At 33.2% G+C, this 24,785-nt stretch overlaps 1 protein-coding gene across 1 annotated transcript in view; it reads right to left on the bottom strand.

Annotated features, from left to right (window-relative positions):
- Nucleotides 1-24,785, bottom strand: part of LOC142333169 (tumor protein D54) — a 132,673-nt gene that overhangs the window by 73,326 nt on the left and 34,562 nt on the right. Inside the window, exon 2 of the mRNA XM_075380144.1 lies at nt 12,090-12,131. Within this exon, the coding sequence (XP_075236259.1) occupies nt 12,090-12,131 (42 nt within the window). The remainder of the gene's footprint in view (nt 1-12,089; nt 12,132-24,785) is intronic.

Here is a 24,785-nt window from a genome sequence, read left to right as displayed (position 1 = left end):
TATCCACGATCTAGTATTCAAATCTGTATAAAAATAACCGGCTTTACTAGGACTTGAACGCTGGAACTTTCGACTTCCAAATCAGCTAATTTTGGAAGACGCGTTCACCACTAGACCAAGCCGGTGGGTTCGTGCAAATAACCTACCAGTTATCTATCGGTTACAGTATGAAAATACATAAAAAAAAGGGAAAAAAAGATTTTGAAAAAAAAAATTATTTTAACAACACTACTACATATATGTAACAACATAGTTCGATTAACAACGGGTCGAAAAAAGTTTTTAGTAATACCGCTGCGAATGTAAGAGAAGTCTGTAGCTTCACGTAAGCGAAACCTTACAGGTGTTTAAGCGTAAGTTACAGGTGTTCAAGAGCTCCCATCACTCAGTTATTTATACTATATGCATTATTTCTTAAAATGAATCGAGTTGTGAGGTAGATAAAATAAAATGGAAGATGCTGATGACTGGAGCTGGACTGGTGGGACGGACTGTTTACTGCCTGCACATTTGAGTATTGCCAGTCTGTGTCGAGTGAAGGCTTTTGAACAAGGTTGCGTAATCGTGTGTTTGTTAATATGTGGTTAACTGTTGAGAACGTGTATTCGTGATGAAAACTTATTTAGAGACGAAATCTCATGTTATGCGCCGGCGAAAGTTCAGGAAGAAATTTGAAAAGGAAGCGCCAGTGAAGTGTTATTTAGAAAATTTCGTTAAACAGGTTCGGTGTTAAGACCAGAAACGTGCCCGACACAGGTCGTACAAAACATTAAAGCGGTAGTTATAAGATCTCCTCTTAATGTTTGCGCGGGAAAATGATATTTAATTAGGTTCAGCCCGCACTGCAGCAGGAGAATGCTGAAATGTTATCCGTATCGAATGCAGGTTTTTCGTGAGCTAACTAATGCTAATTACGCTAAAGGGTTTACTACTGTCGATAGTTCAGGAACTTTATTAGAGGCAACACTGGCATTTTAGATACAGCGGTTTTCACAGATGAAGCGTGGTTTCATCTTATTGGGTATAATAATATTCAGAACTGTCGGTCCTGGGGTATTGAAAATCATCACATTTTATTTGAAACGCTACACCTACAAAAAATAGGCGTATGGTAGGTATGCGGTTTCAAGGCGACGAAGAATAGGATCCTTTGTTTTTTGAAAAACTGTGGACGCTGCCGTCCATCAAGAAATTATCCTACGGTTCATAGCTTTACAGCAAAAGGATGAACGTGATTGCTGGTTGCAACAGGACAGTACCACTTGCTGTACAGCTCGTTCTACTATGGAGATGATGCAGGATTTTTCGGTGAAAGAATCATTTCTTAAGGATTGTGGCCACCAAGATCTCCAGATCTGACTAGTCCCGACTTCTCTAAGGTTACTTAAAAGAAATTGTTTATAGGAGCAATCCACACCCTACAAGTATTTTAGACAAACATTACCAATCCCATCCGCGAAGAAGACAGGGTACAGCTAACAAGAATATGGTCAAACGTGATGAAAAGTGAACTGACTTCATTTTCGTAAATTATTATGCAAGCTTTTATTTATATACTAAGTGATGTGGCATCTTTTAAGTTATATATTTTTTCATTACTATGTTTATAGCTCTGCGAAGCGGCTGTACTCTTTCCTATAAATAAGGCGATATGTCCTTCTTCTTTTTCCTGTTTTAGCCTCCGGTAACTACCGTTCAGATAATACTTCTGAGGATGAATGAGGATATGTATGAGCGTGTAAATGAAGTGTAGTCTTATAGTATCAGTTCGACTATTCCTGAGGTGTGTGGTTAATTGAAACCCAACCACCAAAGAATGCCGCTATCCACGATCTAGTATTCAAAGCAGTGTAAAAATAACTGACTGCTAGGACTTGAACGCTGGAACTCTCGACTTCCAAATCAGCTGATTTGGAAAGACGGTATTCACCACTAGATCAACCCGGTGGGTTAAGGCGATATGTCCAGCAATTTTAATTGAAACTGCAAACTTAATTGAAACCCATATCCTGTTTCCCCCCTTTGTTATGGGTTCATATCAAGCAAACAAATAATTACAAGCAATCGAATAAATAACCTAAAACAAGAAAATTATTAATCGCATAATAATAAGCTAATATGCTACAGGTGTACATTGTATAATTTAATGTGAATAACAAACATTTCATAAATACGTAAATACATCCAACGCATCATGTAAATAATATTAAATGAGATTAGAGCAACTAACACTTACTCCAATCTATTAAAACGTTTAATATTATTATATTAAATATCAATTGTATAACATGACTAAATTACAGACGATAACACAGATATCACCATGTACAATCATAGCTAATAGATGTAATGAAATCGACGATGAAGATTACGGTTAAACAAACTTTGCTTAATAAATATAGGCACAAATTTATCTGTTATATCAACAAATTACTAGTACTTAACATTATTTGTTCTTATAATGGATAAAAGCTGTTACAGACTGTTTCAGTCTGTAAGTTGAACGAATTCCCCATTAAAATACTTTTAATACTGTTTTCAGCACATTATCTCGATACATTGTACTGTCCAAAAATAGCAAAACTATAACATATCTCATAGTGTCAATATCATGTTTTTAATAATTTCAAAAAGTAATGAAAGGACACTGAATTGCTGTTAAGGGGACGGACAAGGAGTTCATATTGAATCTGCCAGAAAAACTTATTTATGAATCCTCGAAGATCTGATTAGTCACTCGGTCTCTAAATAGCGGCATGTGGGTTGTCATGTAACAATAGAGAGGAGAGCAAAGGCGGATTCTCAACGCCCTAAAACGGAGACATTTTACCTAGTAAATGATAACCTAACAGAAAAGTCCTTGGTCCTCCAGGATGGGGTTTGTGTGACAGGCCGATAATTAACCCCTGCGAAAAGAAGAAAGTACTTGCAGCGCCTATGTTAGGATAGGAGCCTCGAAACTAGGACTGAATTTTCGGCTAAGTAAAATGGAAACGTGGACATTTTGCGAGTTAGAATTTTACAGGAATTTAAGTAACTAGAAAAAAATTGAGCTTGCAGAAGTTTTAACAAAACACAGGATAAACATTGCTGTAGTCTACGAAATTAAAACGTGACATTATTAGTTAGGTTCATAAATAAGAACAATTCCTATTAACTGTTGTATTCTGACATTGCCAAGAAGAGAATGGGGTAGTAAAGGCGTTGCTGTTCTTGTCAACAAAATACCTATAAATTTGTAAATGAGGTAAGATTTAACAAGATAGGTGTTACACGAATGTTATTGGTGTAAACGGGCCGGAGAATGAATAAACAGACAGAGATAAATGTTAAGACTGTTTACAGAAGCTAATAGGATAATTGTAGGTCATCTGAAGATTTAGTCGTAATGGGGTACATTGATTGCTCTGATCCAATCAGTCAGGTCGTTGAAATTTTGAGGATGATAGAATTTTTGACGAATTCGTCAACTTCCAAAAACCTAAAAATTACTAATTCTTTTTAAAAAAAAACGGATACTCACAGACGTAGTTGGGATTCTGAAATCTAGGATAGGCTATGTAATTATAATGAAGATTTAAGGGACAAATTACAGACATATTTATATAAAGGAAATGATTGTTAAGGTCATCTTCTGGTATCTAGGATGAATCTTTATTGTAAAAAATCAATTCAACAATTTCTTGGTGGACGAGGAGAAACGTGTTTTGTATCATAGGTTCCTTTCATCTAAATACGTTGTGACGATTCCGGTCGTCACTCCCCCCCCCCCCCCTCATTCGTGGCCCTGATGAGCTTTAGCGGGATAAAGACAAACGGAATGATGTACTACAGCAAGATTGGAACAATGTTAAGGAGCCTCTTCACCAGGCTCCTAACGAAACTCCAAGCTTGAGAAGTAAATTTACTCTAAGAAAGCCTTGAAGATTAGAAATAATGAAGAGAAAAAGAGTATTACTACGAACATTTACAAAATATTAGCAGGAATCTAGGATACTTTAATTGGAAATATTGAAAAAGACGTTCATAGCCGCGAAAGTCTAGCTTATAAGTCAATGAAAACTCTTAATACAGAACAGAGTGAGATCGGTGTTAGAAGATTTTAAAGACCAGTATTTCGGATTCAGAATATTGACTATAAAAACTGTAATCAGAATATATTTTTTGTGGAGTACTTTTACGGTCATTAAAAAAGAGAAAAGCTTCAGATCTGGATAACGTACGAAATGAACTTTTGAAGTAAGACGATTTTGTTTTGATCAGCAGATACAGCGTCTCTTTAATCTGTGATGGCATAAACATGCAGTACAAGATCATAGAAGGGCAAAAAAGGGGTATGAAGGAATGATGAGTGATGGGGACTGATTCACTTTTCAAAAGAGGGGGCTGTGGAGACTGTCGGAATTATAGACGTATCAACCTTTTTGATGTTGGGAATAAGATGTATGCGTCAATATTAAATAATACACGGAAGTATATTGCTGATTGGCTTTTATACGAAGAACAAGTGGGTTTTAGAAAAGGGTGATCGTGAATTGATGCAGTTTTTAAAATAAAATATATAATAAAGAACTGAAAAAAGTGTAATGAAACATATTGCCTTTACGAGTTTGACGGCTAAACCCTTGAAATCTCTTCCTATTTTTGTTTCTAAAACCGGGGATTCGTGGGGTGATCCAAAACGGAACAAAAACTATTTATATGATGACAGTCGAGCAAGTGGGGTCAATACTGATACTGGAGATCGGATGATGTTGACCTGAAGATGCGTAAGTTCCAGCAATTGCTGCACACGATCAAACGAACCCTTTTTAATAAGGTCCGCAAATAGACAGTTATAAAATTAGATAACATGCTGGCTACCCCTGATTTGATGTATTGTTCAGAGATATGGATACAAGCAAAACAAAAGCGATCTCGATTAGAGGCTACAGAAATGAGATTTTTTAGGCATCTGCCTGGATATACGTAGTTGGACAGAATCCGAGATGATATAAGATAGCAGCTAGGAGTTCGAAGTGTAGCTAATCTTATTAAGGATTATAGACAATGGTGGTATGAAGAAGTTTTAAATATGGATGAAGTACGATTACAAAGTAGTTTGATGCAATTCACCCCAGTCGGGAAAAGAGTTGGACAGCCTAGAAAGCGATGGAGGGACCAAATATAAATGTGGAGTCGGAACAGGCCTAAACCGTGAAGGTTATGGCCTCCATTGGCATTGAGAAGGCGCTTTTGATATTGTTTTAGATTCAAATTGCGGAAAATTACGGAGAAAAAGGATATCCTGAACACGTAATAAATCCCATAAAAGGTTTGTATGAAGATACAACCATATATATTTTTAAACTTTAGAAACGAATTATTATCACGTATAGTAACAAATAAAGGAACGGGGATAGGGCTGATGTACTTTCCGGCTTTCTTTAATATTTATATTCACGATATCCTTCGAGAAAAGCAAAAAAAAAAAACTCCGATGATGTAATCCTGAGTACACTGCTTTATGCTGGTCGGTAATAATTTAAGAAACAGAACATAAATTACAAACAGCAATGTTTATATCTTCTAAAATACGAGTATTACAGGAATATGGTTTAAAAATATCTTCAAAAATCAGACGTTATGGCCTTTAAAGGTCGAAAACCAGTAAGAAGCAATACTTTCATTGGCAATAAACTATTAGAACAAGTTTTTATATCTACAGTACTTGGGCTGAAAGATACCATAAATACCGTACGAAAAAAATGTAGATATAAAAAATAAATTCAGTACAAGCTGCGGCACTATTCACGCACACCTGAAAAAGTAGGAAGAACCCAAGGATGAAGGATGCCGTTTTATAAAACAATCGCTGTGCCGAATGTGTACAACTTGGGATTAGCTCGTCTAGAAACTACATTAATATAGGCTTCAGAGATAACATTTATTACATAGTTTCAGAAGTGATGATATTCACTTTTAAGTTAAACATTTTCAGCCGGCATCCGTGGCGCGAGTGGTAGCGTCTCGGCCTTTCACCCGGAGGTCCTGGATTCGAATCCCGGTCAGGCATGGCATTTTTCACACACGCTACAAATTCATTCATCTCATCCTCTGTGGAATGAAATGCTTGAGTGCGGACCCGGAGGTAAAACAAACCAAAAAAAAAAGAAAAAAAAAAGTTAAACATTTTTAAAATCAACGTCAGAATAATAGCAGGCGCATCATTCACGAATGGAAGAGGGAAGGGTTTCATAGCAGCTTCCAGATATCATGATGTTGGAAAAAGCAACCGATGCAGACCAAGATTAAAATGCGTATCGGAACATGCTTTGAAATGCCTAATCTTAGGAAGACGAATCAAAAGTTTTCTTATAGCCCTTAGAACTACAGATAGAAATGGGACAACTACTAACTTCAGAAAAGTGTTAAAAATCCTTCCAGCTCAAACTCGGGTAATTTTTTCGTTAACCAAAGAATACTAATAAAAGAGTGGGGGAACGAGTACTGGACATGCTTTAGATGGTTTGCTGAATTAAAGTGAATGTGTAAATATGAATGCGTAAATAAAATTCACTGTTGCTGTTCGTTCAGTGAAATTCAATTTTTTTCTGTTAGGTGCCATAACCAAACGGTTTAATGGTGCTTTGAAAAGCCAACTAACTAGTGAACATGAAATAGCATAAATTAAAAATAAAAGCGAACGATATCAGTCTAACTGGGTAAAGTAAAGAATGAAGTGGTTCTCTTGTTGCATTCTTCGCTGAATACTGTTACACATCGACGTGGCAATTTGATCAAAATGCAGCTAATATCCAAGCAGCCTAACAAGAGATACTTTTAATGACTATCACATTCAACTGGTGCCTCTTCTATTTAACATGCTTTAAATGTATCAGCCTCAAGAAAGATGAGAAACTATCCAACAATTACGAATAGTGACGATTCTGTAAACACCTGATTTGAGATTACACAATACTAAGAGAAATTTGAACTTGCCTTATTATTCAAATCTGTAATATTAATGTATATAAAAAGTTGTTAATAGAGACAAAAACTGTTAATACTTTGTTAGCATTCAAGGAAAACTGATTGTAATGGCAAAATTGTCACGACATTAGCCTAAGAGAGTACTGCAAAGAAATAAATTTATGTATCTCTTTCTGTCGTGGAATAATCAATAGGGTATCTCAATTTAATAGGGGAATTTATCTAATTACAAAGGTTAAATCTAGAATAATGCTGGAATTTATTTGTACGGATACAGAATGCCTAAGGAATCAGTTTATCGAGCTGCATAAGATAAATTAAAATACGGAATATGAAGGGTATAGGATACTACAGAGAACATGCTTACAGTACGGTTATTAACGAAATTTTTATGTAAAGGGTAAAATCCTATTAGGATCATACTGAATTAATTTACTTAATTTATTTTATATATATTTAGAATTTAAGCCCTCTAAAGCTAAAATTGCCATCTGTTTGGAAGAAAACAGAATTGTAGAAAGTTGATAATATAAGTTGATCTCTGATCAGTTACTAACTGGGAGTTCTCTTAAATCTGTCACTGGTTTTATTCTTCTAAGACTGATACTTATTTTTAAATCATAAAACGAACAAAAAAGACTTTGGCTACTGTCTAATGAGTGAAAGTTTTGATGGATTTCAATCTTCCATTTTGTAATGAGGCGGCCTAACTCGAAGGTCAGTTTCTTCCGATAAATTTATTTTCTTAAAAAATTCAAATTATTAATTTTATTCTGTGATATTTATCTATATATAAATTTTTAAAATAGCACTAACCCAAAGGTTGCGTCCAGCAATACATGAAAATAAATACAGAGAGAACAGAAAACAAAGGTTCATAAAAAGAACTGACTACATTTGGTAAAAAGAATACGGACATCATATTTATTTTTTTAACAGACGCAGATGAGAAATTACTCGCGTACACCTCTGGATCACGAGGCATGATGTATCATTAATTATAATAAAAAAAACAGAATGGTAATCAGGAGACAATATAGAGAAGCCGTTAATTTTTTATATATACCTCATCTTTTCTTTTTCTGTTTAGCCTCCGGAACCACCATAAGGTATTACTTCAGAGGATGAATGAGGATGATAAGTATGAACGTACACGAAGTGTAGTTTTGTAGATTCTCAGGTCAACCATTCCTGAGATGTGTGGTTAATTGAAACCCAACCACCAAAGAACACCGGTGGTCCATGATCTTGTATTCAAATCCGTATAAAAGTAATTCCTTTACTAGGATTTGAACCTTAGAACTTTAGACGTCAAAATCAGCTGATTTGTGATGAGTTTACCACTAGTCCAACCCGGTGGGTTGTATTATATACCTCATCTAGCGGGCCCGAAATATCCTACCTCCCGTACAAGATGACACAAACGTAGTCTATTCACATCGGTAACTGCAGGATATTAAACACTAAAAAGTAATATGTACTTATATATATATAAATAAAAGCGTGTCTTTAAAATTAACAATAATTTTTAATGCTCACAAAAATTTTAGTGCAAAAATTTTCTTTGTTGCAAATATGCAGCTAAGGAAGTAACTGTAACGATACACACTACAAAAAACACATATGACATAAATGTATGTTTTTAAAATTAACTTAAGTTAACATTAAAATAAAATAACGAATCTCCTGATCGGAAGACTCGTTATTTTGAACACTAATCGAGTGTGCAGGGAACGATCAACGGCAACCAGTCGGAATGACGACTGGTAACTAATACAGTGCCACCGATCCAGCCGATCGCGAGTTCAGGACAATACAATACGTCGCTATATGAGCCCTATCATACGCCCAGAACAGAGGCGCAGTCGACGGAAATCCGGAAGAATTGCGAGTAGAAAAGTAATAATAATAAGAAAATGTTTGACCAGATTAACCATCGCTAGGAGATCGGCCGCCTCACTATTGTTGATCTGTATAGATTTATGGCAAGCCGAAACACGGTTCTTTACAGTACCATTTAAAGCTTCTCCGGCTGGCTGACGGTGGCAAATAAGGTTTTTTTAAGAACTTATTTGCGGTTAAGGTTCCAAGGCTGGTCCGGTCACCACTGTCATCTCCGGGAATTCACAGATGAAACGTCTCTTTTAAGAGCCAAAGATTAAAATGGATGTCGAACGCCTCGCCTCAGCCAACCATCCTAGAAGCTGACTTAATAAGTGACTCGGCTAACAATGTTCAAGCTACTGCTTGCCGTTCTCCGGTGAAAATATATTTAAGAAAATTTATATATTATTACAGCTAAGTATTGTGCAGTCGAGTTTAAGGATAAATACATCTGTAACTGACGGTTAGATTTTTGTAGGGGAAAATTAAATAAAATTGTAACTTCTGACATTAAGAGCCAGGAAAAACTTTTAATACTAATCAACAAATATTCAACTACATAAGTTATTAAATCATACGTATATTTTATTAAAATCTGATACTTCATTTCAGAGATATTTATATTTATACTCAACCTTACATAATTTTTAATCGGATAATTAACAGCGATTAACACAAACAAGCGAGAGTGTAAATAAACTTGCAAAGTACAGAAACGATTTAATTAATAGGATGGAGGAAAATATTAAAATTAATACAGTACTAAACTAGAAAAATAATCCGGTATCTTCAACTTCTAATTGAATAATACCGGTTCTAATTTATACAGGCAGCTAATACAAATTAGAGAAATTAAAAATGTAGCCGGGTTTCAAAAAAAAAAAAAAAAATCCATTTTGATCCTTTAAACTCGGAATTTCAAAATAATTAGAAATTACTTTTTAGATATTCACATGAAGATTACACCCTCCACAAATCAAGTTGATATCCATTTCTTACCGAGCAATAAAAAAAAGTAAATTTCATGTTACTCCAATTTAACGCTTTAAACTTGAAATTTCAAAAAATTGTTTCTTAGTGTGCACTAACACCGTAACAAGAAGGCGTATACAAATTTTCATCAACTTAACTACGGTAATTTTTTTGGTTGTTGATTAAGAATTACGCACGTATTTTTTTACACATCTACATCTATAAATCAACTTGTGACTGACTGACTGACCGACTAATTAAACGACCTTGAAAGGGGTGAAGAAAAGTAATAGAAATTTCGAATGATTGCAAATTTTTCCTATTTCTGACTATAGTAAACGAGATATTCACTCGATCTGGGCTTGCAAATACCTTCCAAATAAATATCAAAAACCATTTTCGGGTTTTTTGAATTTTAATATTTTAAGGGGTAAAAAAACAAATTGTTTTTTTATAATTTTGCCATTTTATGCTACCGCTATTTAATCAATCTTTATGAGATTTGGTAAGATTGTGATTGAGATTTATATTTTAATTTTGATTATGTATTTCGCGACGGAAAAATCTAAAAAGCAATTAGTGGGTCCTGTACTGAACAAACTGTTGCTCTGAAAAAAATTACAATACACTGATTATTTTTATAAATTGGACAGGCTTTAATTTTTATTTATCATTATTATTCTCACAAGCATGAGTTTAATGAACACAGGTGGTCCAGAGGGCAGAGCCCCTGACCGGCTAAGCATCCCCTAACCGCGACGGGAAACGGAAGTAACCATATATTGCTAGTGATATATATATATATATATGTGTGTGTGTGTGTGTGTGTGTGTGTGTGTGTGTGTGTGTGAGAGAGAGAGAGAGAGAGAGAGAGAGAGAGAGAGAGAGAGAGAGAGATAACAATGTTAAGTGTATATAGGAACTAAGATTAATCTGTATTAAAGAATTCTACAAAAGGTTTCTAATTGTTGGTTTCAATTTTTCGGCCTTACTAAACAGGAAATCATTTTTCTAATAATCAGTGCATATTCAAGCCCGTTTAAGAAAATTATTTTTACCTTCACATCCAGCTGATAATTACAATTATAAAACTATGCTCGTAACAGAAGCAATGTTAAAAACCAGTTGGGTGAAAAACATCTTTAAAAGACTGAAATAGCAATCCTTTTTTTAAATGCCAGTTCTATTAGACCACTGGACAATTATTTAAAAAAATTCTTTACCCCCTCCATAAAACTTCTTAAACAATTTTTTTTCTTATAAGTACTTAAAAGTTCATTTTCTATAACCTTCTGAGCAGGTATGGAAAGTTTAAATTGCATAGTTTAAAAATAGCATAAAAAATCAAAATGCGAAAATCTAGGTCCTTTTCATGTAAACTTTTCAAAGTTTTAACACCGTATAAATCTAAATTTTTTTTCTATCAAGTGGTTCTTAAGTATCACTCAAGTAAAATACTTTCTTTTAAGACGGCTGCTGTAGTATTTCTTTTAAAAAAATGTTAATTTTTCTTGTGAATCATTTGGAATATTTTTTCAGACTCAAATTATTATTTTAAAATTCAAATTACCAATAAAAAGTTTTCTAAAAAAAAAAAAGAAAAAACTTAGAACAAAGAAAGAAGTATACATGGCTTGTGATTCACAAGCCATGACATTACGACTATAATACAGTCACACTACGTTCAGTCGTAGTATGATGCTCACATGTATACTAGTAATCTTCAGCATAACCGAATCGACAACAAAAAGCGATCTTTCACAAAAATGTAAATTATATGTTACGTTTAAAGTATTTATATAAAAATAATAATGAAGTTTTCATAAGTTAACAAAACGTCAAAACAAGGGTGATGCGTGTACATGGGTGTGGCTGTTAGATTTAATTTTCTTGAAAATTATCTCAACACATAATAATTATAGTAGAATGAATAGAAATTTAATTATATTCTAAAATTAATTTTCAGTACTACGAGTATATAAAAAAAAAACTTAAGTACAATATAACAAATACAAAATAATAAACAAATAGTATTTAAAATAAAATGTATTAAGTAATATGTATCGCAGTAAAAAGCTTAAAAATTAATTTGCAGTATAATAATAATAATAATAATAAGCAAGCAAATCGCTAGAAACAACAAATATACGATCGACTGCAAATCTATGCGCAAAACATACAAGAATAAACATTTTTGTGCTTTCAGCATAAAGCAGCTTACTGCTAATTGCAATCAATCAGTGCGTGTGTATTCAACATACCCCACTTATAACGAGTCTCTTCAACAAGATTTATCTCCATCTCTGAAAATTAAAGTTCAAAGTGAAAGGATGATAATTGCAAACCATTATTAATAAACAATTATTTTAACATAATTATTTCTACGCCTTAACAGTTTATTTTAGGAGAAAGTATTATAAGTTAAATAATTACAAAATGTTAGTATTAAATTATTTAATTTGTAGAATGAAGTTTGGCTTTCAAATACAACCGACGCAGCACAACACGATACGCAGCAAGATGCAGACAATTATACGCTAAACTAATCGACTAATTAAGTTTAGAAAACATTTTTATTTAATTTTCTTACAAATTAAAAATCGGCCTAACTTACAAATCTAATACCTTTTTCAACTGAGAATATAGCTGAACGATTTATATACGTCAATTGCATTCTTTCACTCGCCATACAATTCAAGGAACGGAGTAAAGATTTTTCTTAATGAAGATTGAATTTGTTCCAAGGCGACTAATAAATCTGGAGGCAAAGATACCCGATCTCCAAAGGAATGCGGGCAGAACCAATGCATCCATTCTACAGAATGTTCAAAAAGTGACGCAACCTTATGGCAGAATGTTTCCTTCTATTGTTGCACGTTTAATTGAAACCGGCAAGAGTACACGTGGTTACAGCAGGACAATGCAACAGCTCATACAGCCGACAACAATATGACTTTCTTGGATCAGTGTTTTCTTGGACAAGTGATTTGTAGTTGTAGCCCTCTCGGTCTCCTCATTTATCCCCTGACTTTTTCTTCTTGGGATACCTTAAGGAAGCCGCTCACAAAACTCATCCTTACACAGTTTCCGAATTGCAGAGCGAAATTGAAGGACGAGTCGCTGTAATTCTCCAACAAACATGACATGTGTTTGACAAGAGCAAGCAATGTCGAATTCAATTGAATCGCATAATGGAGGAAACTCAACAAATATTCTAACTTACTCATTTTTCCATAATGTTGCGTCACTTTTCGAACACCCAGTATAATCGTGAGGATCCATCCTTAAAGAAATCGGGACTTTTAGCACTAACGAGCATTTCGTAAATGTATGCTTCGTCGGACGAAATTCCGCCAATAGATGTCGTCGATGGCCTTACAAAAACTCAAATATGGAGTAAATTACCGAGTAAAAGTCTAACATTATCTCTCTTCATCAGTAAAAATCACGAAGGATACTGTTCGTGAAGTACGGTATCCCTCCTTCATTCATTTACGAGTCCGTACAACATATTTTAAAACATATTTCAACCAATAAGCGGAAATAAATAACGTAGCTAAAATACATTATGATATACAGTCAATAAATTCATTATACTTTTAAAATTTAACTTATAAACTAGATTTCTTATGAAAATTAAAGCACTTTGCGACACTCAAACTGTTTTTTTTTCTGTAAATAGTATACAAGTAAAATTTGTCAAATTTTAAGAATGACAAAGTTATATCATGCTTATCGTTCAATATAATTTTCAAAAACATCTCAATTCTTTAACGCTCTTTCACTTCTAGGCCGCTGCACTAAAATTACTAAGACGAAGAATATTTCATTATTCACATTTCCAAAAAAATAAAAATCTTATTAAATTTTTCAGTTAGGTATTTTTTTAAATATATTTTTAATAAGATATATTTTTTTAATACATACGATTCTATTCTGTTTTGTAAAATGAATTTATAATTTTCAGTCAACAAATATTTAAGTATTACTAAATATTATTAATGGAATTAAGACTTATTTTATTAACTTCCAACTTATAACAAAAAAATAATGACTAATTAAGCATATTATTTTTTCAAGTAAGATTCAAAACGAGGACTTTTTGTAATTTTATGGAAGATACGTCATAGTTTTTTCAATATTGCGAAACAACCGAAACAGAATTATTATGCAAAAATAGCAAACATCTTCTGAGAAAAAAGGAAACAAAATTTTGACCCGCAATTTACATTTTAAGAATATCCGTCAATTACACAACTGTAACGACACATGAAATAAGTTTAATTAGTTTATCAAACATCAAGCATCAGTGTCGTCCACACCTCGGTTGCACCGAACGCAACCTTGTCGAACTTGTTGAACGTAACATGTTCTGGAACAACCTTTCATTCTTTTGCGGAGACCACCAAGTTTTTTCTGTTTTATCAATAATAATAATAATAAAATGTTAATTTCCTTAGTTATTTAAGACATGTGGACGCTCTTTAAACGAGAACAAAGCAAATGAAAACGCAAACCAACAAGGGTACACAATATAGGTTGAAATACGAACCCCTTTAAGATACCTACTAAAATCGTCCTTTCCCTGCCGCACGGTACCAATAATCCCTCATCTCATTAATCCAACGAAATAGTAAAAATATCGATATTAATTAGGAAATTATAATGTCAGTGGCATACAGAAGAGAAATGATGAGCGATCTGTCGATCGATAAGAAAAACACCGAGGAAATCTAAGAGCCGATCCTGTCGGCTCACGTTAGTTTTAGACAGGACCCTGTGCAAACGCTCACCGATAATGAAATGATTAAATAAGTAAACCTATATCATCCGTTCCATATTTCAATAACAACGTAAATAAAACCTTTTAGTTTATTACCGGCAAAACGAGGGTACTGGAGCGAGGTACAGGATTAGCACAAGTCTACCGGAGTAGTCAACGGATTTGTGGCAGAACAAATTATAAATTAACCATGTTATCACGACCGCTGTTCTGCTGTCTGTATCTAATAAAACCATCCTAGCCAGGCGAGCGGAGAATGTAACAAGCTTCATATACACTTGTTACACAAAGGACGTGGGTTAACTGTACATCCCGAATCGAGAAACCTGCAGGAGATATCTGGAGTTTTCTTGAACATTATACAAATCGATCGTCACGCCGCAAGAAAAACATATAAACGGTGGAACGCAAAACAAGTTTCAAAGTTTAATAATTACAAGAAAATGCGAGTGCTAATTTAGCCCATCTGCCATCAGTAGTTCTTGCTACATGGCCTGCTCACCGCCATTTTAATACTTTAACTATCACGTATTTTCGTCTGTCCTTTTGGTTTCCTTTAAGATCTATTTGTATTTTGAGTATTTAAAATCATTTGAAATTTTTTAAAAACTTACTTCTCTTCTTTTTCTTATATAAATAATTTTTCAATAATCTCTACTGAAGTTGATTAACAATATAGAACGGGTGAAATTTTCGATTTCAAATAAAATATCTTACACAACTTTTTAACTTTATTTCCAGTTATTAAAATATTCCCCGACGGGGAATTTTATACTTGAAGACTACGCGAATGAGTCAAGAGTTACAAGTACAAAGCATACGTATTTTTAACTATAACTCATCCATTAGAAGGAGAGATTATTCGTCGATTAGATATCATCCTGTGATGTAAGATGATGTCACGTTAACTTCAGGTTAAATTTTCGTTTCAGTTTACCAGGATTCCACCTTCATTTAAAAAATAATAAGTAATATAATTACTCAGCATGATGTAACGCTTTATAATTTCAGGAAAGGGATGAAGTTATCGATCTATACTTTTAAATTACGACCAGTAACTTGCAACCGGACAGGAAGTGCGAATTGAAAACGTTGCATTAAGTTTATAAAAATTATAACACAAAGCGGTTAATAAGCAAGCGTACTTTTTGTTCGAATAAAAATTATCCCTGATGAACTGCTTCAGTGACGCTACTCAATATATACAAAACATGTTATATATACAAAACAATGCTGTAATGAGGGGCTAAACACGAAAGTACAGTTCCTGCTAGTGCACTTTCACGCTATCACTAAAATAAGCGGATAACTTCAGAAGTACGAGCAGACAATGTACTCCCTGATTAATGAATTAGGGAACTAAGCTACATGTGAATAACTAGTCGTACGAGACTATAAGCTATCATTTTTATAGAACTTAATTACGAACTCATCAATACCTCTACAGTAAGAAAAAAATCGACTGCGTAAAAAGGGTGCGTATAATTAATTACAATAGTGAAAAATATAATCGCTGTAAATGAAAAATTTTATTTTGTTTATGAAAAATAAGAATACAAAAAAGTTAACAGGACAAAGAGAAACTAAAAATGCGGCACATCACCGAATCAAGTTTATTTATTTAATACTTAAAAATATATAAAAGTTCAAGATAAACGAATCTGAAGTACTTAGTCCTTTTGAAAGCCAGACATTTGTTCGGCTAGCGACATTTTCTGCAGAGCAGATAACCGGTTAACATATATTTTGGGTTCATCGTATTTACACCGACACAATGTACCACATAATAGTTCGCCAAACTCGTTAAAGAGAGAAAATACGAACATTTAAAAAAAATCATATATTATTCTTTAAGACTTGAAACAAGAGGAAGGTTCTCAATTCCACCTGTAAGTAAGTAAACGTACGTGTGTATACTCTATTATACATATATATAGCGTCCCTGAAATATGCGGAGAAATTCCGGAAGCAGATTTTTTTTTAATTTAAAGCACGAAGAAAAGTTCCTATGTAAAAACTTAAGTTACCGATCAGGTAATTTTTTATTTCTGCTACAAAAGACTATTCTCAGGACGGCTATCTCGTTAATTTACTCAGTTATCTGTTTTGGAGGAAATGAGAAAATGAGAATAAGCTCATGATTAAACCCGATTCACTTTCAACAGATTCCGCCGCAACTCGGCTTTTAATCGTATTTAAAGAAATATTCATAATATAAACTTTTTCTGTTTATTTTTTTCTAAAATGACAGTGTAAAAAATCACATACACACACATATTATGTATATTATATATACAGGATGTCCCATATAAAACGCAACCCATCAATCACTCATCCATGAAATTTCAAAAGTCAAGCTTACTCCCTTACTCGTTACTGAAATGGACTCGTCCAACATCTGAACATCGCGGCGACGCAGTAGAACACTACTGATAGTAACAACAATGCAATCATAACGTTCAGTGTATTGCTAGAGACAAGATGAAGCATGGTTTCATTTGGATGGCTACGTAGACAGCCAAAACAGTAGAATTTGGAGTGCTGAAAATCCCCACGTTTATAACGAAAAACAATTACACCCGCAGAAGTTGAGCGTGTGGTGCAGGATATCGCGGAAGAAAATAATCGGCCCTATTTTTTTCTAGTACAACATTAATGCAGAACGATATCAGGATATTTTATTTCAGTTCATTGCACTCTTGGAAGAGGAAGACAGACACTGCTGGCTACAACATGACGGTCAACAACATCGCACTACGCAGGTTCAACTTCTCATTTCGTTGAGGAATTCTTTGGTAATCGTGTTATCAGTCGAAGCGTGTGGCCACCAAGATCTCCAGATTTGACTGCGGCTGATTTTTTTCTATGGAGTTACCTCAAAGAAAAAGCCTACAGCAACAAACCACTAACACTTGAACAATTGAAAGTCAATATTGAACAAGCTGTATTAAATATCCCAGCCACAAACTTTGAAAAAAGTTGCAAGAAACGCTGTAAAATGAATTGAAGCTTGTACTCAAGAAGATGGCTTCCAACATTTACTCTAAATGTAAGGTAATGGATGGTAATAATAAAAATTACATTTACATTTACACATGCCTTTTTATTATTTCAATACCTACCAATATACGGTTGGGTTGCGTTTTATATGGGACACCTGTATATATATATAAAATATACAGGGAGATATTATTGACCGATTTAAACATTTATAAGACAACCATTTTTAAATTTTCTAAGGAAATTTTTTCAATTGAGAGTGTGTTTAAATATGTATAACATATTTTATTTAAAAATTAAAATCGATTCTTTAAATATAAATTTATATTGCAAAAACATAAAGTGGCCGATAGTTTGAAAACTAATCGATTCCAGACTTATAGCCCTAAGGTATCTCCGGGTATTTTAGTTACATGAGTATATGTACCGAGTAAATAAAGAAGGTTGTACGATATTTCGGCAACATGTTCCTAATCTCAATAAATGTTTCTACAAACATACTTATCCGAACTCTATTATGCATGCACCCGGTGCTCGCATAACAGAGTTGAAATAGTCTGCCCCTTAAAAACAATTTTGTAGAAAAATCAATTTTTTGTTACTAGTTTACTTAATTTACATCTCTAATAAACAGTGCATGTTTGAATTAATTTTATAATTCACACATGTTAATATTAAACTGTCATTAATTCACTGTAAAATTAAATATTTTGACTTATTATTGTTAAACCAATATATCTACATATATATTTATTAATATTACATTAGCATAATAAATCTGTATAGTACAATTTAAATTAAAAAAAAAATATCTAATTTTCAAATAAGCTACCTGAATATCTGTAACAATCTGAATAAAAGTTATTTTGAACAGAATAGTTTTCATTTAATTTTTTTTCAATTTTGTTGCTGCCTGATGTGAAATTTAGGATAACATTTAAAGAATAAGTCTGTTAAGAAAATTATCCCATAAGACGTAAGTGAAGTCATAAGCTTAAAAATAAAGAAAAGGTAGAGGATAGAAAGAACTTGGTCATGAAAGTGGCACGCTTAAGATTCCACGCTTAAAATGTGCCACTTCATTGAAAAAACGTTGGCTACGGATGGCCTAGAGGATAGCTATTTGATCCAATTATCCTGCACCACTCCAGAAAATCAACGAAACTTTCCTGCAGTTAAGTTAGAAATCTGTTAATTAAAACTCAGAATAACAATAAAATTTATTTTAACAAATATTGTTACTTTAAAACGAAAAACAGTTAAAGTAACATACGAATGCAATAATTCCCGGATATACTTGTATCTATACTGTGTGGATGCTGCCGTTTACCAAGAAATTATCCAACGGTTCATAGCCTTACAGTAAGAGGATGAGCGTGACTGGTGGTTGCAACGGGACACTTGCCATACAGCTCGTTCTGCTATAGAGATGTTACAAGATTTTTCGGTGGAAGAATCATTTCTAAAGGATTGTAGCCACTAAGATCCCCTGATCTGACTAGTCCAGGATTTCATTGTGCGGGGTTACTTAAAAGAAATTGTTTATAGGAATACACTCTCCAGAAATTGAAGACAAACATTACCAATGCCATACAGGAAACAGATAAGGTACAGCTAACAAGAGTAGCCAGGAACATGGTCAAACGCGTTGACAAGTGCGTAGAAGTGGATGGACGTAATTTTCAACACCTGTACATTATTATGTAAATACTTGCCGATAAACTATTATTTATAGACTAAACTAAGAGACTTTTAAGTTAGCACCCTGTACTAAACTGTTGTAATTTTGTAGCTTTTATTAAGTTAAATATGATCGTCAAGAATTTTTTCTAGAAACAATTTCTAATAAGAAAATGAAAATTACGCTAGAACTAAAACAACAGCTCAGAATAATATTCTATAAGTATCCAGTGCACAATACTTGGCCGATGTCTACATAACACTACGAAAGAAATGTTTAATAAAATCCTAGGTTTCAGTTCATACGTGTCATAATCCACCGATTTATAGAGTTTAACAATGGAAAATTCAATCTCAAATTCTATAGTATAATGCTAATGCTGGTAACTACTTTCTTATATGGCGGCGATACGGGTCGTGTTTAAAAAACATTGTAGTAAAATGCAAACAGCAGAAGTGAAATTCCTGTGTCGGATCCATGGATGTAAAAGTAATGCATGTTCTCTCGTAATGTGAAAAGGAACAAACAACTAAACCGGGTAGCTCTAATAATAGTTTTTGAAGTTCGAAACAGGTTTTGGCGTTTGTGCAGTTATAAAGAAAAGGAAAATCAGGAGAATATACGCTTCTGTACAGAGGTTGAAGGAGACTAAAAAGAAATTAACATATATTGTTTAAACAATCATTCAATCTAAGATTTACCAGAAATTTTTAAAAATTGCAATAACGCTTTTATATCTACCATAACATTTTCTATAGTCATAAAAAAGAACGACCGGTTTTCATGGAAAAAAAATCAAAATACTAGCTAATAGCTGAGAGATCAATACCAGTTTTTTTTATATTTAAACTGAAGGAAACTAAAAGAGAATTATTTCTTTTTTCAATGCTACAAGAATGTGTAGGGCTAATTTTGAAAGCTAATTATATCTTCTAACGAGTAAGAAAATTAAAATGCTAAATTAAAATTTATATGAACAATGCAGAAAATTAAAAAAAAAAAAAAAACATTAAATTTTGACTGTTATTACGCTTAATATTTCAGTTTTTATTTCTATCTGAAATGACATTATTATCCGGTACGTAAAAACAAGCAGATGGCTGCATTAAAAGATACTGATAATAAAACGTGGTGATATTTGAATTAGATAATTCCATCAGACAAACTTGCTATCAGAACAGTAATTAAAAAGGTAATTACAAACACCCGTAATGGAATTGTCATATTCTGTTTAGGTTTTACTCAGAAATTCATTCGTTCAATAGACGCAGTCTTACGGTTATCAAACCGTACTATAAGTGCGCAAGCGCACAGGCACACGTGCCAGTGCCATATTCATTTTGCGGAAAATGAAAAGTAATAATTAAAAATTATCTGACGACACTAAAAAATGTTTCTAGGCAAATAAAAAATTCCACCGTAAAGACTTCCTACAAAACAGCAAGATAAATTTAACCGGTCAGTTATTGATCGGCTATGATAAATAGTAAGCACGCTATTTATAAAGACGTCATCAGCTGGTACGACAGAGCACAACGTGGCATATTGCGTTATAATTTAACTTTTAAAGAATCCGAACAAATGATTAAAAGAATACATCGTTGCCTACCACATAAAAACTGTCGCTCGGTTGCGGGCAAACATTTATAAATTTATATAAGTGAAATCTGAATACAACAAATAGAAATCAGTTTTCCTCTTAAACAGAGTGATGTTTTTGTTTTTGAAGGCCATCGTTTAAGTAATGCTATTTTTATTATTTTAAATATACATCGAGTTAATCGATATTTACTTACTAATTCTAAACTCTATCTAATTCTTACTAATTCTAAACTCTATCCGAGTTTATATAAAAACTATAAAAAATTAATTTAAGGAAAAGCAGAATAGGAAAAAAATAAATAATAAACGAAATCTATAACTTATTAAGTTATATAGTATTAACTCTGTGAATAAGAAGCCAAACTAACATCGATTACCGCCTGAATTCGACAGAGTAAAAGGAATTGGAATCACAACCTTAAACTTTTAAAGTTGACTTTAAACTTTCAAAACTACTACTACTTGAACAGAGAAATATAAGAAACGCAAAAATGTTTTTGTATTTAACGATAAGTAATGAAATTTTCTAGAGTAACTGATCGGTCATTCTATTTACACTATTTAAAAGTTAAAGAGGAGTTTATCTACCTTATCTATTTTAATAAAATTTATAAACATTTTACTATACTATTCACAGAATTAATAGTTCAATTAAGTACGAATAGATGTTAACCAAACTGTTTTATTTTACATACCGTACTGCTGCTACTTCTCCTTGAATTAGAATTCTATTTAAAATTTTATAAGATATATAATACGGCAGAAAAAATAAGCTACAACGATACACAGTATATACGCTACACTAAAACACTGCTTATTGAATTAAGCAGCGTAGGGGGTAAGAATGTTGCAATAACGGACCCCTGGATCTTGTCACCAATCTTGAGTCAGCAGAACTGCATTGCAAGTAATCGATATAAGACACTCCAACCACAGTTCAAATGCCCATTACTCATTTTTTATTTCTTTAATAATATTATAATTTTCATAAAATATTTACCTAAAATTCATAACCAAAAAATACGTTTTACTTGGAAAATAATTATGACAGCAGTAGCTATAATTTTTTTTTTAATCAAGAAAGCTTTATTGTGAAAAATCCTGCTATTAACCAGCTCAAAGATGAACAGATGTGCTGTACATTATAGAACAAGATCAGCACTGAAACGTGTAAAAAAAAAATTTTAACGTTCTTTAATTTGAAGATAAAATTGTGGTAGTGGTAAAGATACAATAATAAGTTGCTTTTGGAAAATGGACTTGAGTTACTTCTACTTTTTCTTGGTTCTGATGAATTATACAAAAAGGTTTATACAATATAATTTTTACAAATTCAAGTACATACATATTAAAAAAAAACCTTCTAAAATCCTGCACGAGGCTGTTCTACCGGTAAAAATGGCCGAATTTTCTCATAAATATAGATAAATAAAATATCAAAATTATACAGTTACGAATAAAAACACTGTTGGATGAATAAGAAAATATCAGTCCATCAAAAATGAAAATAAGCAACATATAATTTTCAACCTGTAACTTCATGTAGCTAAATGTACAAGAAAAATCTAACCTACTTAATATTACTGCAACTTCACGTCGCACATAGTGGTATTTGATTCAAAAACCTGGCCAAAAGTCGATTTCACAGAATTACCCGTATCATAAAATAACCTTATACCTGAAATACTTGAATAGATGGTAAACAAAGAGCCGACCCTTTTTCGTCCTCCCCTTCAGTACTTTTCGTAGCGCTGTCAATTGGAATTCAATTGTTACTCATTGTAAACGTGTCTGTTTTCTCCGTTTATTGCTATAGCAAATATATCAAGGGACGTTTAAAGTTTTAACAAAGTGTTAACCAGTTATTGACTAGATGTATCAGAGGCAGATATGTACAACACATTTTACTAATTTTGGTAGTAATACATCATATAATCTGTTATGAAAGATATAATTTTAAACTTTAACCTTCTCCCATCACAATGATCCGCGCTTGATTAGCGCTGCGCGAAAATATGTTGGTATCTGATTGCCTCCCTTCATAGTCTTACGCTACCCTCTTGCGACAAAAATTTAAAAAAATACTGTATATTAACGAGATTTAACAGATTCTGACCAAAAAAAAAAAAAAAGTTACGATTGGATATTTTTTATGCCTGTAACAACAAAAAATTGAAACCGTACAAAAATTACGATAATTTAATTGCAGAATGTTTTTGCGCATTTCTACCGCGTTTTTAATTAGCGAAAATTTTTTTTGATTTGTGTTTATGAAACATAGTTTGCTGATTTTAAAAATAATACTTTCAAGCAAATCGGTTGAAAGTTGGGCAAAATATGATGAAAAACCCGTGTCATAAATCACAGATTAATTAGCATATTAATTTCGAGAAATGTTTATAGTTATTTATTTTTTCTTAGCGTTACATATAATGTAACAATTTTTTTAAAAATTATAAGACTTCCTCAGAGCATTTATTACGTGAAAAATTTTTTGTTACAACAGAGTATTGCTATTACACGCCGGGGGGGGGGGGGTAATAAAGTTCATAAACGCATAAATAATTACCCCAGTAATTACAGGCTATTCGGTACAAGCAACAGGTATTTTTTATGTTACTATGTATATAAAATCGTAAAATAAGAAATTACGAGCGCGCACTAGTTTTTACCCCAACACAAAAAAAATCGCTATATGGGTGATTCCCCCAAAAAACAAAAGAATGAAATAGATGGCAAATAATAAATAACCTAAACAAATAAAATGAAGTAATAAATTTATAAATAAAAAGCACTTACTCCTAGTTGGTGATATTTTGGCGTGTGTGATACACGAGAAAACATCCGTCTATGCAGAATGGTACCTCACAAGCCACACACCTCCAGACTGATCTTTTGCGAATGCCGTTTGCCGAGCACACAACGCATTGTCTAAAACTGTTTGTTCCCTCACGTTTAGGAAAATGTCTTGCTTCACAACTTTCAAGACGTAATAATTAACGATTTCTTACATAAGATCCTCGTGCAGAAAATCCCGTAGGAGATAATGAAGCAAGCCCTTTCAAAACCTCATTTCGAAACCATCTGAAGGATTGCTTCTTTTCCATCTTATTGACTGACTTGTAAGCCGTATAAGCATTGACAAGGAGCATATCAAAAACGTGGAAAAAAGTATTTTCGTCCATTTTGTCATGCGCCTATGTAAGCAATAGCTTGAAGACAGACGATCAGATAGATCAACAGCCCCCATGTAATTATTGTAGTCTACAATCATTACAGATTTCAAGACATTTTCTCTACCGCGAATTGTTACGCTGTATTTACCCTCTTCAGCAGGCCCATGAATAGAAGACAGAAGTGTTACCATTCGCTTGTCATTGAATAGAATACAAGATATTCCATCCAGTGTCGTACGACAGGCTAACCGGTGTCTTGTCAAACTTAATTGTTTACGTTTGTTTCGTGTGAATTCAGCTGGCATTCCAGCACGATTGGATCGAGCGGTTCCACACGCTAGAATTCCCACATCTTTCAGTCGTCGATATAATTGCAGGGATGAGAAAAAATTGTCCATATACAAATGATATCCACAATTTTCATAATCTGCAATTAGATTGATAACTGTACGTTCAGTAATTGTTTCGTTTACATTTAGTTCCTCTCGTTATCTCCCGAGATATACACTCATATCGAATGTTTTTTTTTTTGTCTTCAGTCATTTGACTGGTTTGATGCAGCTCTCCAAGATTCCCTATCTAGTGCTAGTCGTTTCATTTCAGTATACCCTCTACATCCTACATCCCTAACAATTTGTTTTACATATTCCAAACGTGGCCTGCCTACACAATTTTTTCCTTCTACCTGTCCTTCCAATATTAAAGCAACTATTCC

Source organism: Lycorma delicatula, chromosome 1 (assembly GCF_047948215.1).
Source record: "Lycorma delicatula isolate Av1 chromosome 1, ASM4794821v1, whole genome shotgun sequence".
Classification (NCBI taxonomy): domain Eukaryota; kingdom Metazoa; phylum Arthropoda; class Insecta; order Hemiptera; family Fulgoridae; genus Lycorma; species Lycorma delicatula.
The sequence above is the reverse complement of the archived record's forward strand: the minus strand, read 5'-3'. Positions and strand labels throughout refer to the sequence as shown.